Source organism: Nymphaea colorata, chromosome 1 (genome assembly GCF_008831285.2).
Source record: "Nymphaea colorata isolate Beijing-Zhang1983 chromosome 1, ASM883128v2, whole genome shotgun sequence".
Classification (NCBI taxonomy): domain Eukaryota; kingdom Viridiplantae; phylum Streptophyta; class Magnoliopsida; order Nymphaeales; family Nymphaeaceae; genus Nymphaea; species Nymphaea colorata.
In genome coordinates, this window is record NC_045138.2 from 16,667,507 (window position 1) to 16,683,596 (window position 16,090).

A 16,090-nucleotide genomic window follows, 5' to 3' on the forward strand; every position below is an offset into this window, starting at 1 on the left:
ACTCTGATTGAGTGAGCAGAAAGAATATTTCATCATACTGTTTAATAGAAAGTCGAAACCGCTACCATTCCCCTTATCCCCCAAGTTTGGTGTCTCGGGATAAAAAGGCCGAAACCGCTACCATTCCCCCTATTCCCCAAGTTTGGTGTCTCGGGATAGACGTGCTTACTATGCTTCAACTTTCATATGGGTGCCCTTCTTTAGAAGCACAAGAAATTGACGTCTCAGAAACTCGAAGTGGAGTTCCGCCACTTACCAGGCCCCAAGAAATTGACGTCTCAAGAATTTGAAATAGAGTTTCGCCACTTACCAGCCCCCATCTTATCTGTTGCACCAACCCCCTCAGGGATTAGGAACTCGGTTTCAGCATCCAAACTAGTTTTGAAAGAACTTGTTATTTATAATGCTAATTTGAGTTTCGCCTTAATAAGAGGAAACCCATATGCATTATTTGAAAAACTTGACCACATGAATGTTACCTTAATACTATGAACCTTGTGAAAAACCCTGTATAGTTGTGAATAAAGTTCCAGAAAGTTTTTAAAATTTCAAGTTTGTGAAGTCTCTAAACCTTTTCCAATAAGCTATTGAAGCTCTGGTTGTACTTGAAAATTAAATTTAATATACATTTGTGCAAAGGTCGAATTTGACTTTAGTTTTAAACTCCACCTGAGCTCCTCTTGGTGAGCAATGGCACCCAAGCTTGTCATTAGGACAGCTAATAATGGATTTATTTAATGTGCTCTTCCAATCCAATTTGGTTCAGTTGTGGACCCGAAAATTGATTGGACTCTTGACTTTTAATGGAGAAAGGAAGGTTTCAAAAATCAAAAGGGTTGATGAAGTGGGGCGAGTTGTTGCTCTTAAACAGGCAGTTAAAGTTTTAGTTCTTTGTGGGCATCACCTTTTTCATGAACTCAGGCTCATGTACTACTTTTTGATAACTTTGAATTTCAGGTCAGATACAGATCTAAAATGCATGCTTTTCAGATCCTTTTAAGCAATGGATCTGGGCAAGTTGGATTTCAAAAAATCCATGTTTAAGTAGCAAAAAACCTTAGGTAAGACGGCCTACAGGGTTTTGTTTTCGCTGTTGCTAGGAGCAGAATATTCTTCTCTTAGCAAAAAACCTTGATACATAGCCCAAAGGGTTTTGCTATCCCTGTTTTTAGGAGCAGAAGATTCTTCTCTTAGCTTTTCTAATAGAAATTTCTGGATAAGGGGTACTTTAAGTTTAAATTTCAAACTTTAAGGGGCACTGATATGTAAAAATTAACTAAAAAATAATGAAATTTATATATATAAATAATGTAAATTTAGTAGGCTGGTGTGGACTTAGCTCTGCCACAGGAGTTAACACCCCTAAACTGACGATTGGTGGAAAGCCAAATTGTAGTTATTATGAGCAATTAGACACACCACCAGCTTATTAAATTTGAAATTTAAAGGAACAATCTTCTTAGCAAAAAATTTCTAACCTTCACCACTACCAACCGTCTCTTGGCCACTGGCCTGAGTTGGTGCGCTGGATCCCCCAGTACTAACCAAGTGAAAGACCTGGGATTTTGAGTCTCCACCACCTAGACGGACATGCTTATCCGTTTGTTCAGAGAGAAAGAGAGAGAATCGCGTTGAGGACTAACAACTCTAGTGCATTTGCGCCCGAAGGGAGCACTGTTGATGACCAACTACCCTTTCAAACATTTGAGATCGTTTGGTACAAGTGAATTTGATGGGGAGCATAGGTATGACCTTTGGGAATCTCCTAGGATAGCGAGTCCCCAACTTTAATTTGGTCGATACCGTTCTGTACATAGTTACGAAAAATTAAAGTCTCTCGTATCTATTCGTAATGCGTAGGTTGGTTTTGATGATTAAAAAAATGGTGGAAAAAGAGATGAAGGAGAAAAGAATAGTAAAAAAACGAAGGAAGAATAATGTATTTAAATGATTTGCGTGTTTTGGTGTTTTCCCGATGATTGCTTTGTTTGCGAGTGAGTTCTTTAGTCGAATTATTTTAAGATTTTGATGATCTCGGGATTGAGTTGTCTCCGGTAGGGAGTTTTCTCTCTTGCTGATTCTCTGCAAATTCCTTTCCCTCCTGCCTCCCGGAAGACCCGCACGACGCACGAAGACAGTGAGGGTGAGAAAGAGTCGGAGAGAGAGGTACATGCATTTCTTTTTCCTTTTCTTCTTCCTTTTCTAGATATTTATGGCTTTGTTTATCCATTCCTTGAACACCAACTTGATAATTTATGCTTTTTGTTGTTCGTTATGATAAGTTCTGCTTTTGTTTTGAAACGGGGTGACGATTATGGCGGCTTCTGAGAGATTGAATGGTTATCAACTTTTGTGCTTCCTTCTGGTTCTGGTTTATCTATATTCTGCGAAGTCCCAGTTGGTATCTTTGGGATCGGCTGATACTTGATTTCAACAGTTCAATGGAGTTTGTGGGTTGGGGGATGGACTTCTGTATGGTTAGGAACAGATAGAAGTTTTTCGACATGCTGCTTTTGCTTTCTGTGTAAGTGTAAATCTTGTGAATACACGCTTGGCCTTTGTTGTGATTTATGCATCCTTTTTTTTTTAGGTGCTGTTGTGCCTGGTCCGAGGAAGAGGGAAAATTTTTGCAGTCGTGCTCAAAACTGGAGAGAAGTCTGTTTATTTGAAGTTAGAACTTCTGATTTTGACAGGTAGATTTGCTCTTCCGCTTACTCCTGTAAGGACCTAGTACAAAAAAGGTCTCCTTTTCAGTATCTTAGCTGATGATTTTATGTGTTTTTACCTATTTTTCTGTCTGACGCAGCGACGCTCACAGCCTTCAACTTATGTTCATATCGACCTGCTAGAACCATCTTGTTTCTCTTCTTTGTCGTGCGATATTTGAAACTTTTCCTTCAAGGTCCCATATTTTTGGTGCTTCTTTGATCTGTTTGTTAGTGCCTTACCAGGTGGCATGAAATTGCTGTCTGTCATTTATAGTGGTGCATGACTTTGGGACCCTGTTTGTAGCGATTCAAATGTTTTCATCCTATCTAACCACAGATTTTGGTGAATTATTGAGAAATCGCAAATGTAGCAGCAGTGTGAGTTTGCACATGGGGCAGAATTATGCCAGGGAATTGATAAATTTTGAATTATGTGGTTGCTGGAAATCTGTGTTAAAATTGGTGATGCTTCTATCTTGCATATGCTTATCTTCAATTTCTTCAATTGGATACTGGTCTCCAGAAAATTCATAAAGAATAAAAAGAGGAAACAAAAAAAATTAAAGTTTTAATGCTATGAAACCTCTAGCTTGGTTCGCCTTGCAATTGGTTCATGTATTTTCTAGTGCGTCTAGTGATGTTTCCCAGCAAAAGTCGAGAAGATTTAAATGCGCATTTTTTATTGATATATGCTCCTTATCTACATACAGTGACCTGCTCTTCTATCTCATGTGCTTGGCTTTTGCAGTCGATGCTTTTCTTTCCAAGGAAACACTGTGTGCTTGCTGACTCAGATGGAAACCTCATTGAGGCCACATTCTCAACTCAAACACATTTATTTTTTCTAGGCAACTGCCTTTCTTTGGTTGAGTTCATGCTTGGCCAAAATTGATTCTACCAAGCAGTGTCAGTTTCAGGGAAGATAGTCATGGCTACATACTACTTCCCTGGTTCTAGTGTCCAAAGAGAGGTCATGCCTGCACCATATGTTAAGGATACTGGTCATTGTTTGTATCCAGAAGCACCTCTTCCAGGTAGCATGGCATACATGAACTTTTCATCTGCCAATACATATTCAGAAAGCATGGACCATCCTCAATCTCCACAAAGTTGTGTTGAAGTTCCTATTTCTGATCCTATGCTGTCATCTGCTGATATTTCACAACCTGGTGCTCTCTCAAATTTGGTAACATCTCGCCTTGGGAACAATGTTTTCAATGGTTCGAGAGATAGCAGGAATGAAATGTTAATGCAAACAAGAGTCACTCTCAACAGTATGCAGGATACTGATAGACGCATGAACTGTGGCAATGATTTGATCAACCGCAACAGCATGAGTGCTGATGTTGGTATGCAAATGCAGTTGGGCATCTTGCAAGGTGGACAGAATTTGCCATTACAGCAGTCTGCTGTTTCAGCTGTACATGGGCAAGGACTATCTTTGAGCCTTGGGACACGGGTTCCATCTGCAATTCCACTGTCTCCTTTTCAGTATCCACAAGATAATCCTGGTGTTCCAGTTATTGGTTCATGCCCTTCAGGTTTAGGGGCTGAGCCTCAGAATGGTGATATCTCTGGTAGTAAGCAGTCAAGTGGCAATAAATATCCTCCTGTTAACTTACTGAACAATTTTCAGCCTCCAGATATGACAAAATCAATGCACATGAATCCCTCTTCCTGTGGATTTTCAAATGTTGCAGGCGCAATTCCAAGTTCCAAGTATCTCAAGGCAGCACAACAGCTGCTTGAGGAGGTTGTGAATGTTCGGAAAGTTTTGAAGCCTGAGAACAACAAGAAGCAGAACTTTCAAATGCCTATCGGCAGAGCAGGTTCAAAAGAGATGGATGCAGGAATAAATGCATCTGAGAACCCATCCTCTGCAGGGGTTCTTCCAGAATCAACCACAGGCCCCTCTAGTGAACTCTCTCAAGCTGAAAGACAGGAGCTTCAATCAAAGCTGACAAAACTATCAACAATGCTAGATGAGGTGCATCTCTCTCTCGCTAGTTAACTGGACCATTGATGCGTTTTCACTAAATAAGCAGTGAAAGCATATTTACATATTTGAACTGTCTAGTTGACTTGCTGGACGATTAACATGATTTCAGTACATAAGAAATGACAAGTTGAAAACGCATGTACGTGTTTGAACTCAGTAAAAGATCCATGAACCACGTTTGTCTTTGAAAGATTTTTGAAATTTGATACTTGGTGCTATAGTTATGTCACACGGACAGGCTTGGAAGGGCACCACACCTGTGTCAACACAGCTGGACATAGGTGTGTGTGCGGGACATGATTTGGACATGGCAAGATTGTATTTTGTGTTTTTCTGGTCTATTTTGGTATTTCTTGTTTAATAATTTACATTTTGTCAGTATAAGTAATGAATTTATGTGTTTTTTTTTCTTAAGATCTTATTGTTGCTATATATAAATATGGTTATGTCCCTGTAAAGTTTTTTTAAGATGTTCTGGACTGGTGTCTACACCTGTACATGTGTCCTCACTCCTCACCCATGTGACATACTGCTATAGTATGTGAGTACAATACTGATGTCCCATAACATTATTTTACCATGATTATTCTTAACTGCCAAATTCTGTTGCTTGTATAGAATTAGTTTATCGTTGAATCATGATGTACACAAATAGTTAGGGTCTAATGATGTAGAAGCTCAATCATGCACCTGCTTACATTTTGAGGTATGGGCTTGACCTCCATAAGCCTCTGTCATTGATTGCACATCATGTTTGAAAACTTTCAGAAGCCTAAATCCAAAATTATAAAGTTGGTAGCCGGCAAGGTCTTGACTCACTTTAATAGGGACTGGTGAAGTATCACCAAGTTGGAAAGGGTGTCTAAAGTTGAAAACTCATGAATACATGATCTTTGTCATGAAGCTAAAAATTGGTGTACTCTGGGGTGAGGAAGGCAAAACCTGGACTTTTGCGGTAATAAATTCGGTGAGCAAAAGCTTTTCTTTAGTCATGCACAAGAAAGAATGTCACCTATAGCTGTTTGTGAAATATACCTCAACATAATTTTGATGGATTGGCCCGTCTTAGTTGTCTAATCTGATGATTTAATAAGTCAACCTCAATTCTACTTGTGTTTGGAATCAACGCTCTGCAATATGGATTGACAATTGACCTGTTGGCTCTCCCATTTCCTCATTGACACAACAGTGAGGCAGAAATAGAAAGGGGCCAACCAAGTGCCTGAGTTGTGAAAGAGGGGAATTTTTCCTCTTTCCCAAACCCAGCTTGTTATGCCCAGAAAAGCAGCAAGTGTAGTGTTCAACAACAAATCAAGCAAATAAATGATAAGTGGGGGAAGTTGATCCGTGCAACCTATTTCTCACACAACTGCTTGTTTCTGGAGTGTAATTTTTCTATACTGAAGCTAGTTTCTGTTCTACAGGTTGACAGAAGGTACAAACAATATTACCATCAATTGCAAGTGGTTGTTTCATCCTTTGATGCAATCGTTGGGTGTGGTGCTGCTAAGACATACACTGCACTTGCCTTCCAAACTATTTCTAGTCACTTCCGTTGTTTGCGGGATGCAATAAGTGGTCAAATTTGTGCATGTCGAAGAAGTCTAGGAGAACAAGATGCATCAAATGAAAACAGTGGCCTTTCTCGTCTTCGATTTGTGGATCAGCAGCTTAGGCAACAGAGAGCTCTGCAGCAGCTTGGGATGATACACCAGCATGCTTGGAGGCCACAAAGGGGCTTACCAGAAAGTTCTGTTTCAGTTCTTCGTGCTTGGCTGTTTGAACACTTCCTTCATCCGTAAGACTCTGGACACTTCTTTTTCCTTTCCAAATATACTGGCCCATTTTTTGGGACTGATGTTTTGATATTTCATCGCCAGATATCCAAAGGACTCCGATAAACTTATGCTAGCACAAAAAACTGGCCTTACTAGGAGCCAGGTACCATCATGAGGGCTCTCTCTCTCTCTCTCTCTCTCTCTCTCTCTCTCTTTCACGCATAGAAATCACAAAAGTTCATAATTTACCTTTTATAATTTTATGTTCATGTTGTTGCTTAGGTGTCTAACTGGTTCATCAATGCACGTGTTCGGCTATGGAAACCAATGGTTGAAGAGATGTACAAAGAGGAAATTGGTGAAACTGAGTTGGACTCAAATTCTTCATCAGAAAATGCAGCTAAAGAAGGTGAATCAAAAGGAGATTCTGAGGAACGAGAGTCTCGGGACAGCAGACAGGTGGCTGCAGAAAAATACCATGCTAGCCAGAATGATAGAACAAAGTCGGACCCCATAACAGATTCACGAATGGCGAATAAAGCTGAAATCGATGTAAAAGACAGTGGCAACTGTAGAAACATGAAATCAATTGGCCAATGCTCCAGCGTCGATGGATACCATCTTCGTCAAGATGCTCTTTTCCATTCTGGTACTGGTGAGAGGATAATTTCATTCCAAATGGCAGGTTTGGAGAGGTTTGGAACTGATGCTTACACCAGCAAGGCATGTGCCAGCAATGATGTTTCTCTCACTCTGGGTCTGCAACATTGTGATGTTGGGCTACCAGTATCCAGTGAACGACAAAATTTCATGGCCATTGGAGCCGAGAACTCATATCCAACCTCCATCAGCACAACTGCTATTGAGTACATGAATATGGGAAACCGACAGCAACAATTTGGTACTTCCAACATGTTGCATGACTTTGTGTCTTGAAAGAAGCTTGTTAGCAGCTTGTATGAGGATAATGGTGATTAAAAAAGTTTGTCAGCTTCTTGTCATATAGCTGAGCGGGTTATCAGTTTGAAGCAGTGTGATATAGAAGTGAGCTTGTATTCTTACTTTCGCTGTAAGGCCACTTCCATGTTCTTGTATAATTGTAACGTTGGATACATATGACAAAAGAGAAAAGGAATTATTGTCTCCATTGTAAATTTAAAAATGTCCTGTAGTTTATTCTGATGACAAACCTGTTCAGGATATCAAGGCCCTGAGAATGCTGCTCCGATGATGTTTCAGGGCGCACCAAGTTTAAGCCGAAGGTTGGATGTGCCAGAGAATGATGATAGTGCCCGAGTCTACCTTTATGTTCAGATTCATGGTTGGGATCTGGTTGAAGTAGAGATTGACTGGTTTCAGAGGAATCATAATCTGCAATCTGCAGAAAACAGATTGATGATCTTTTTTGTTTCTTGATGCTGCTCTATATATATATATATATATATATAAGGGGCACGTGTAACATTCAAAATTATAAGTTAAAGAAAAAAAAGAAAATCGATATTTAGTTCAAATTTTATAAAGGTTGTAAGATTAATGGTTTAATTTTCTCTTTCCTAAAATCCGATTAAATATTGGATTTTTTTTTTTTACTCCCACTACTTTTAGCATCATGCATTCATTTATGCACTCAGATTTTTTCAAACAAAATACGCATTAAATGTCACGACAGTTCAAGCATGAGAGATATGGAAAATGGGCATGATAAACACCATTTAGAAAGGGACAAGTCAATTTTAAAGTAGAGAGAGGGAGAGATGGCAGGGAATTTTTACTAGCCGTTGTCTAATGACCGCATGTATGAGTCCAATCACTTCACATGTACGTACTAACATCCTAATTCCAGAGTTGAGCAGCTCAATATCTGACTTTTGCATGTAAATGAAGTTAAAGAATCATATTTCACTGAGTCACACAGATGGTGTCCAGACTTGGGCATGATTGTTCAGGTAGGCCATCCAATCATCTAGTATCATGTGTAGTGCAGAGGATCAAGAACGCTTATAAGTTTGCAAAGAAATGTTGATATAAATAATATATATGAAATATGTAGACCAAGGTAAATACAAGAATTATGTACGTTAAAATTGTCTAATCAATCTAATTGACGGTTCACAAGGTATCGCATGTAACATTACTTTTACATAAACAACTCATAATCAATGAAAACAGTCTTCATATCTTCAATTGTCCGTTTTACTTGTTTTCTACACCAAAAAACTATATTTTGAATCTTTGAAGTTTGATCAGTACAACTTAAAATTCAATGCCATAAAACTTCTACTCCAAAACAAGAAGTGACACTCGAGCCAAATCTGCCATGAACTTTTTTTTATCCCAAAAAAGAAAGAGCGCAGACGGGTCCCACAAATATTCTTTGGGTGCAACTGGGTCCCACTTTTCCCTGAAGCTCTTTCATCTCTATGAGCAATGATGATATTCTTGAAGAAAGCAAAGGAATCTAAAGCAGGAAGCAGCACATGATGGAGGACACACAGAACAGAATCAGGAGAAGAGGAGCGAACCAGAGCAATGTCTGCAAAAGTAACCCTCTTTTACTTTTTTCCATCCCTGCTTACTAGAGAAATCTCATTAGCATGCTCATATTTTAGCTGCTGCAATTTGAGAGGTCATATGTTTTCCTCTTTTCAGTGACGCGTTTCAGTTCTGACTGCGAAACATCTCGAAATTGTGAGAGACTGAGCTGTTGCTGTTACAACTTACAAGGCACAAAATATCAACGTTATTTCTTCTATTCTAGAGTTGCCCGTTATTTGGCAATTTTCAGAAAACGTGAGGTCTGTGTTTCGAATTATAGATTGGAAAAATCACTGTTCCCCTTTCATTTTTATTTTCTTTTGGCTTTAGGGGCAAAAGCTGGATCTCTTTTTTTTTTTCAAAAAGTGGTCATGCTTTTTATGTAATGACGGACAGCGTCCCGGCCCCCATCTATCTGTAGAAGAGCTAATTCCTTGGTTTCATGGAGAGCGCCTACTTCAGAAAAAGGATAAATCAGACGCTTTTATCGCCGAGGCGAATCATGCACCAAAATAGAAGAAGGCAGATGCTAGTTTCGATTTTTTTGTATTTCTTAAATTTATTTAAAATATTGTTAATTATTTTTAAATTTTCAAAAAAATGAAAAAATAATACATTTACTGACACACAACAATATGCATCGTGATGGAACACAAGGTGCCAAGTTCATGGCTCTTTTTTGCAACTTAGAACACTGACGTTCTAAAAATCCAAAACAAAAGTGGCCATCAGAAAACTCCATCTCGTTCATTGTGCCAACTCCTAAACTGTGCATAACTGATATTGTGCTGAAATCATTATTTACAGCATTTGTTTATTCTCCAAATCTAGACTCTGCATGAGTAGAAGAAGAACAGCAACAAAATTTAGGAATTCTTTGACAAGAAGAACGTACGTTGTCAGAGAAGAAATAGCGGGAACGGAACACATTTTCAGATTTTTTTTTTTTTTTTTTGGAAAAGATGAAGAAGACGACGAGTGGCATACAATAGAACTTATGAGCTTTATGACCTTAGAAAACTAATAATGTTAAATTTTAAACACTTGTCATCTTGTTTTCATGTTCTATTCAAGTAAGTTGAGACGTTTTGGATAAGCATAGTGGCACATACATACAAACTCGAAGGCACAATTCGAAGAAATTTGTGGAGAAAATGTTTTCACTGAAAACTTTAAAGGAAAAAAATGAATATATATTTTTTATTTAACTTACAATTCTTTTTCTCCTCAAAATTTAAGAATCATGGATTTAAGATCAGACCCTGTGCTCCAATCTTAACCAAAATAAGAATTTCAAGTGTCAAACGTGTCAGACTTAAAATCCTTAATTTAATGAACCGTGGATTTTATCATGAACCTCTTATCAGCGTCAAATAAAGCATGTCACATCAAATTCATGAATTTTAAATCTGAAATAATCAAACACCCTATAGAACTTTTTAAAAAACTTACTTGGTGTATGCAGACAATGAAGGCAGGCTTCGTTTCCATGGTTCCACTATAAACCAGGTTTTCACAATGTAATAATTTTCTTGAAATCCAGAGATTCTATGCCGCAGCACGTATTTGATTGACGTACTAAGCACCCTAATATAATTGGGAAACCGTGGATATGCTTTCATCTTACAAATTTCACGGATTTGAGTCGTTCACATTTTCCTAACCTTTCTAAAAGCTCGTATAGATCCCAAAGTTAACTAGTTGATTCAGTTCCTGCTGTAAATAGAACAAGATCAAAAACATTTCAATTCAAACCGAATATTAAAACCTCTTGTTGTCAGCCTTTTTTTTTTTCCTGCAGGCCATAGCTCCTTTGTGGGAGGAGAGAGAGAGAGAGAGAGAGACCTGGCTAATGATGTTACGTGTGAGAGCTGAGATTTTGGAGATTTTGGGGCCTGGGAAAAAGAAAACGCCTCTTGTCCAAAAGGTACAAAGTTGCACCTCCCAAGCTTGATTTCCTTGATTAATAGCTCTCTTTCAGCAGCAGTTTTCTCAGAGAAGAAACAGAAGCATTTTTGTTTGATGGTGCTACTGTGGACCCTCCTCTGCCACTTTTCTCTAACGTGGTGTTTTGATTTTTACCTTCTCGATTCAATAAAGTTTTGGTGGAAATAATACCAGTAGCCAGTAGAGACAGGTGATTTTCTTCTTTCTCTTTTTTTCTTTTTTTTTTGGGTGTGTGTTTGTGGTTCTTCTAAGGCAGGAGGAAATTTCCTGTACGTGACCAAGTGCAGAAACTAGAACATCTTTGGACTTGTGCTTCTGTGCTCTCATTTCTTTCTTTGATTCTTATCTAGCTTCTGGATTCTCCATTTTTAAAAATTTTAAGAGGACTTGAGAGTGCTTTTTCCTGATTTCTTCTCACATTGATTGTGGTACAGCCCAAAAGCAAAAGAAAGTTGTTCTTTTTTCTTATTTGGTAGTTGCGTCCTTTTCCAAAAGTATTGTCACTTTTTTCGGTGCTATTGCTCTGCAGATGCTGTACTTGGTCAGTGTTCCCTGCTACTGCTTTTTCTCAGATTGTGATTGGCGTATGCATTCATGGAAGCAAAGAAAAGAACACTAACCATTTTTCTTAACTCTGTCGTTCTTTGGTATACCTTCAGCTAATTTCGTCAGCATCTTTGTTACTGAATTCTACCTGTTGCAGTGATTAGCTTACCTGACGCATAAGAAAGCCAAAAAAGTACTGTTTTCCTTCTCTACTGATAGTTATGGAAATTTTAAATGGATATTAAATGGAAAGTGACGCAAATGAAAACTTTTGATTGCAGCTCAGTATCCATGTTACTCATGCTGCTTATATCCGTATCTTGTTTTCCCACGGAACGTAATTTCATTCATGAGTTAGCGTTGCTTATGAAAACCTGTAATATTGTCTGTGACACTTAATATGCGTATGCTTACTATATACTCTGCCATTACTGTTTATGCTTCTTCTTCTTCAAGAATTGCTTGGTAGCACAGAAAGAGATAGCCGTTACTCGTAACCTTTTTCATTTATGTTGGTCTCTCCCCCATCCATACGCCATTTTCTTTAGTACGTCTATGCATCTTTCCTAAAGATTTCAGTCTTGATCAGAAGCTCAACTTTTTAACCAAGGCCTATTAACATGGTGTTGCAAGATTCATCTCATGCATCTGCTTCATCTCTTCATGTTCAAGTCAATGCATATGAACTTCCGGGGGCCGAGGTAAAGCGGGGGACATGCGCAGAATCATGCAACTTACCAAGCATTAATTCGCTCGGGGAACGTATTTCTAGCTCCATTAATCTTCTTCCTACCCCAGGTACTAAGAATGCTAGAATGGAGATGGGCAAACACGTTTCTGGTTCTATCAATCTTCTTCATGCTCCAGTCATCCATGATCCTGGGATGAATATTTGCAGAGGAAGAAACTCAACTGCACTACATGCTGGTAAAGGCAGATATTACAGAAATTGCTGTTCCGAGGATAGCCATGATCTGTCGTTAAGCCTTCATTATTGCCATCCGCAGGCAACCGGCACACCCCCACAGAAAAGGCAAAATGACTTGAACATGAGATTCTCAAACTGTAACAGCTTTACTGCAGAAAGCGTGGAGGATGGTCATAACAGAGCTCACAAGAAAAAGATTGGGAGAAATAACTTGTTAAGAGAGAAAGGATGTGCATATACTGCTTCAAATTCATCAGTAGCAACGCAGATTGCTTCGCCATCAGAACTAGCATTATCCAAAGTAAGCATTAAGAATTCAAGGTTCCTGTCAGTAGCACAATCCCTGCTTGATGAAGCTGTGAGCATCGGGAAGGATGTTGGTCCGGGTCCTCCGGGAGTATGGACACAGTGCTTCTTGCCAACACCTTGGAATATGACTGATAATCGGCCGGGAGGGATAACAATGTGCACCATGACAGATCAGCTGGTTGTTGATAGAGAAAGGATCATGGCGGACTGCCACCATCAATGCTCATCCTCAAGAAGAAAGGATCTCTGCATTAGAATCGATAAGCTTCTCAGCTTGCTGGATAAGGTTAGCAGTCGCTGACAAAGTGTTACCCTTTCTTTTATTTTCTATTTTCTTTGTCATTGCGCATACGTTTTCGTATATTTTGTGCTTCATAGTTTAGAGAGAGAGAACTTTGTCTACTCCATTTTTCCAAACGCAGGCAGGCAATAAGCCCTTCAGATGGCTCAAAAAGATTACTCACAGCAGGCAGAGCTCTCTCTCTCTCCCTCTCTCTCTCTAAATTCAACCATGATACTTTATGCAACCTATCTACTTTCTATACAACACCGCCAGCTTATGAGTTACTGGTGCATTTTACGTGGGTTCATTCCTTTCCCATGTTCAAAGCTGAGAAGAATCGTCAAGCAGGTCTGAAGATTTGCGTGTCCTTATTTCATTATCACATAAAAACTAAAGGACCTTTTTTTGTTATAAAGATTAGCTCACTGGGTGCAGCTTTTTTAACACATGGAATACTGAAAAGGTAAAGCCTTTGGCAGATGGAAGGCATCACAGTTGCTAGTCAGTTGAATTTGGTTATACTGATGAAACTGGGTGTTACATGTTAGCAACGTCTGATGCAAAGCTTAATGAAACTCATTAAGAAGAGCTGATTACAACACTAAATGCTGCTGAAATCTCGATTTTTTTAGCTGAGTTTATTAAATCTGACCACACAGATGCTATCTATATGTTCATTTGACAAGAACCTTGAATCATTGGAATCCAACTTGTGATCAACCATATCGATTAGCATGGCCTAATTCAACTAAAAGATTGTAATATTAACATTCAAGAGATAGCTGTCTAGTCTCGTGCGGAAGCTCTTACATTAAGTACGGACCTATTTGATAAGCGAAAGGGTCTCAAAATGAAATTTTACTGGTATTTTTTTTACTTAATTTCGTAATAAAGAGAACCATTTTTACTTGAATTTGGGGGCTCATTATGCTATGGTAAAATTACAGGATGTAGCTGAATAATATGCTTCTTTCGAAAACTGTGTTGTACTATCTCCTCAGGGAAGCAATTTCCGTGGAGAGGAGTTTCCTGTGATTTAGACATCCCAACCATTTTCTAACAAACACTGTCAAAGAAATTAGAGAATTAAAGAGCATATTTTCTTCTATCCCCTTAATGGCTCTCTACAAAGCTACGAACTCCATTGTTTCCATTTTTCTTTTTCTTCTGCTTTTTCCTTCTTTTTTCGGGAGTGGAAAGGGAAGGAATAGGCATAAAAAGTGAAAAAAACTGCAATATTTGGCTTATAAGAGTTCTTGTACATATGCATCTTTTCTTTCTTAATCATTCATCTCTTACCTTCATAGGTTGAGAAGAGATACCAGGAGTACAACTCCAGCATGAAAAAAGTGACGACATTGTTTGAGGATGCAGCAGGCAGCCATGCTGCCAAGTCATATACATCTCTAGCACAGGATACAGTAAATGGAAATTTTCAGTGCTTGAGAGATGCAATACTTGCTCAAATCCATGCAACAAAAGGTCGTCTTGCAGCAGACTCACGGCAATGCAAGAACACGGCATCCAAGTTTTGTCCCATTCACCTGCATATCAGACAAGGAAGAGCTCCTCTACATTTGGACATGTCACAGTCCCAACAAGGTTGGCGGCAGCTAAGAGGACTACCAGAAAACTCAGTTGCGATTCTCCGGGCATGGCTGTTTGAGCACTTTCTTCATCCGTATGTACAATTTTTAAGGTTACTCGTGTATCTTACTTTATGCAGATATAATAGCAGTCTTCATTACCTTCTCTTTTGCCTTCTACCTTTTTGGTCTCAGATATCCTAATGATTCTGCGAAGCTTGCACTGGCAATGCAGACGGGCCTGACCAGGAACCAGGTAAGCATTTCACATCTTCTCTGCCTATCTCATGCTCTCAAGTGTAGTTTCCTGTATCTTCATATATGAGAATACTCTTAGAGCAGCACTTATTTAAACCAAGGCTTCATCACTGAATCAGGTTTCTAACTGGTTCATTAATGCCCGTGTTCGACTGTGGAAGCCGATGATTGAGGAAATATACAGAGAGGAGATTGAACAGGCTGAAGCAGATGCCTATGGTCATGTTGAAGTATGAACGTTGGTACAATATTTAAAGGACAGATCATGGACTTGCTATTCATGTTATAGACAGTTGATCGCACCTGCAGGGCTATCTAACAACACTGAAATGTCATTTCTCTGATTACTCATTTTCTGTTTCACGCAGTGCAATCTGGAGAAGCTGTTATTTGCGCAATTAATCTTTAGTTCTGCATTACTAATGAAGGAACTTCATTTGATGAGAAATAAGTTTTACTCATTCCACCAAATTCTGCAGAAACGGTGGAATCACTGAATACACCTGGTTTTTTGTTCGAAGTTTATAAGCTCGTGAAACTATATCATCGGTCATTGAGTTCAGGGAAACTGAATCACAAGGATTTGACTGTTTGGAACCAAAATCCCACTTCAATCAGCACCGCAATACCAGATAAAAAAAGATTTGGTTACAATCAGCCTCACCATTCGGTCAAATCCCATCAGAAACCTGCTCAAATATGTCAAAACAAAATTCACAATAACTCTTAGTTGGCAAACCTGGGAATCAAACTTGGATCGATAGATGATCGGGTTAGTGGGTCAGCAAGTTGACTTGGCAACTCTGCTGAGTCATGTTGAAAATTTTTAGTGTATTTTTACTGTAATCTTGTAATGCAATCTACTATCTTTCATCCAGTATAGAGCAACATGATATTGGTTATGATTTGTCAACAATTCTAACCATGAAAGAGGTCATGAATATATGAACGTTTGCTTAGTTTACATTTATATGTTTCTCTCTTTATACCAGCCATATGATTCTTCACGGACCTCTAGACATTTAGAAATTGATAGCGGGAACATATTTGTAAATGGTTGGACTAGCATTCCTTTAATGTCACTGATAATTCATGAGAGAAAAAATGCAAAAATAATAACATGAGAATCAAGATGAATTTTTACATTTTAAAACAGTTAAACCCAAACTCAGGTGATTCTGATCCGAGTTACCGATCCAACAAGTCAGTC

General features: G+C 38.8%; 2 protein-coding genes across 14 annotated transcripts; both read left to right on the forward strand.

Moving 5' to 3' along the window:
• The first annotated feature begins 1,576 nt into the window (after nt 1-1,576).
• LOC116260946 (BEL1-like homeodomain protein 7) lies at nt 1,577-7,647 on the forward strand. 3 transcript variants are annotated; one of them, XM_050080507.1, is made up of 7 exons: nt 1,577-1,745; nt 2,116-2,166; nt 2,591-2,693; nt 3,457-4,695; nt 6,132-6,505; nt 6,588-6,648; nt 6,768-7,647. In XM_050080507.1, exons 4-7 carry the CDS (start codon nt 3,637-3,639, stop codon nt 7,419-7,421), a joined length of 2,148 nt encoding a protein of 715 aa, XP_049936464.1. In that variant the 5' UTR covers nt 1,577-1,745; nt 2,116-2,166; nt 2,591-2,693; nt 3,457-3,636; the 3' UTR covers nt 7,422-7,647. The 3 variants fall into 3 exon arrangements, with proteins under 3 accessions (XP_049936464.1, XP_031495363.1, XP_031495373.1); XM_031639503.2 differs by lacking the exon at nt 1,577-1,745 and having other exon boundaries at nt 1,752-2,166; nt 2,591-2,719; XM_031639513.2 differs by lacking the exons at nt 1,577-1,745; nt 2,116-2,166 and adding an exon at nt 2,176-2,524.
• Nucleotides 7,648-10,850: 3,203 nt separating this feature from the next.
• Nucleotides 10,851-15,761, forward strand: LOC116254301 (BEL1-like homeodomain protein 11). 11 transcript variants are annotated; one of them, XM_031629640.2, is made up of 6 exons: nt 10,851-10,950; nt 11,124-11,160; nt 12,150-13,039; nt 14,344-14,717; nt 14,818-14,878; nt 15,000-15,760. In XM_031629640.2, the coding sequence occupies exons 3-6, from the start codon at nt 12,332-12,334 to the stop codon at nt 15,114-15,116; spliced, it is 1,260 nt and encodes a 419-aa protein (XP_031485500.1). In that variant the 5' UTR covers nt 10,851-10,950; nt 11,124-11,160; nt 12,150-12,331; the 3' UTR covers nt 15,117-15,760. The 11 variants fall into 11 exon arrangements, with proteins under 11 accessions (XP_031485500.1, XP_031485492.1, XP_031485517.1 ...); XM_031629632.2 differs by having other exon boundaries at nt 12,189-13,039; XM_031629657.2 differs by having other exon boundaries at nt 12,315-13,039.
• Nucleotides 15,762-16,090: the final 329 nt, after the last annotated feature.